This window comes from Cryptomeria japonica, chromosome 3 (assembly GCF_030272615.1).
Source record: "Cryptomeria japonica chromosome 3, Sugi_1.0, whole genome shotgun sequence".
NCBI classification, from domain to species: domain Eukaryota; kingdom Viridiplantae; phylum Streptophyta; class Pinopsida; order Cupressales; family Cupressaceae; genus Cryptomeria; species Cryptomeria japonica.
This window is the reverse complement of record NC_081407.1, coordinates 85,563,232-85,565,029: the sequence shown is the minus strand read 5'-3', so window position 1 is coordinate 85,565,029 and position 1,798 is coordinate 85,563,232. Positions and strand designations below refer to the sequence as shown.

Here is a 1,798-nt window from a genome sequence, read left to right as displayed (position 1 = left end):
GTTGATCCTATCATTAGCACATTTGAATTTGAGTTTTATATTGATCAAAGAAATCAAAATTATTTTTTGGAATATGATGTATTACTTGGATTTAGTGTTACTGTCTAGATTGATGAACTAATTAATACCTCTTTGTATCTTTTCATAGTCTGCTAATATATCCAAGGTCATTTTTAGTTTAGTGATATAGCCTTTTATAAATCTCTTTTATGTATGGTGTAGCTTGGATCTTTTTAGTCGGAATTGGTATTGTGCACCTTATATTGTACATTATTTTGGAAATTCAACTTGATTTTGATTATGCAAGAGCTTATGGTGGATAGTCATAAAAGAGTGGCTAAATAAAAATATTCTTGATTTTTTTGTATAGTAGATTCACCCCTATAAAGAGATAATATAGAATGACAAGCAGTTTCTAATGATACATCAACAAAAACACAAAACTATATAAAATTACATATAAAGCTCAAAAATTATAAAAATCGATATATTTATATTAATAAATAATTGATCACTTTAAGATGACAATCTCCTTTAAACGTGCTCAATATAATATAGTTGACTAGTACTAAAACAACGCATTGTGTCCCACAGCCGACAAAAAATCAACGCGGAAAAGAACGATTATACCGACACTGTTGTATATGTCCATTAAAAGTCAAAGGTTAGTAGGACGTTTCATATTTGGATTTGCTGGTTTCAAATCTAAACGCGAACAGGAAACGGTTTTTTGGTAACGATTTATTCCACATTTTTCCACACGCAGCTTCCACTACTCCGTTGACGCCTCCCACTTCTTCTGACCTTGAACTCCTCATTTACTCATATTCGCTGCCCCTTAACATTGGACTCTTAGTTTTCACCATCCTTCGAGATTCTCCATTTCTGAAAAGTAATGGCAGATCTGAATGAAATTCAGAAAGCATATGAACTCATCGATGAAAATGCAGATGGAAGAGTGAGTGTTGGTGAAATCAGTCGATTCATAAAAAAGCTCGGAATACAAATGTCAGAAGAAGATGTTCGCTGTATCCTCAACACCACTCTTTCAAAAGAGCTTGATGATAATGATGGCCTTGAATTTGAAGAATTTGTTCATTTATATCACTCGATCTTCAGCATTGAAGATGAAGAAATAGAAAATGAATCGAAAGATTTGGAGGAGGCTTTTAGGGTTTTTGATCTGAATAATGATGGATATATCTCTTCTACCGAGCTGCAACAAGTCCTGTCCACATTAGGATTAATCTCTGAGAATGAACACCCTCAGCGGTGTCAGGAAATGATATTTAGATTTGATTCGGACTGCAATGGAGTGTTGGATTTTTCTGAATTCAAAGATATGATGTCGTCTAAACTTTCTGCCTGACAGATGGGCCTCCATTGTTGGCAGGTTTTATGTCCACTTACTGGCAACAGTATTTATTGTCCAGTAATGTTGCTGTCGTATTTTATTTTTTCGTAGAAAATATGAATTTCTTTTGTCGCAACAGTCGCAAAAAGAACTGATCACACCAGTCACAAGTAAATTTGGTTATAAAGACATTTTTGTGTATGTTCGTTGTCATTCCATTTTATCTTTTCTATATTTGATAAGTGATGTTATGAGTTTTAGGTCTTAGTAAATGATTGATAAGTATTAATATTTATAGTTATTTTTATGGGATGTTATATATTTATATTTTATTGGCATGATTATTTTATTTCTTTTTTAGTTAATATTATAAAAACATATTTGTGTTTATTGGTCATTTTCAATATTCTATAGATTTGTTGGTTTTGATTCTAGTAGTCATTG

The 1,798-nt window shown here is 32.0% G+C and overlaps 1 protein-coding gene across 1 annotated transcript; it reads left to right on the top strand.

The window, feature by feature from the left end:
* Nucleotides 1-895: 895 nt before the first annotated feature.
* Nucleotides 896-1,369, top strand: LOC131070990 (calmodulin-like protein 2). The gene has a single exon (XM_058006697.2). The coding sequence runs from the start codon at nucleotides 896-898 to the stop codon at nucleotides 1,367-1,369; it is 474 nt and encodes a 157-aa protein (XP_057862680.1).
* The last annotated feature ends 429 nt before the right edge of the window (nucleotides 1,370-1,798 follow it).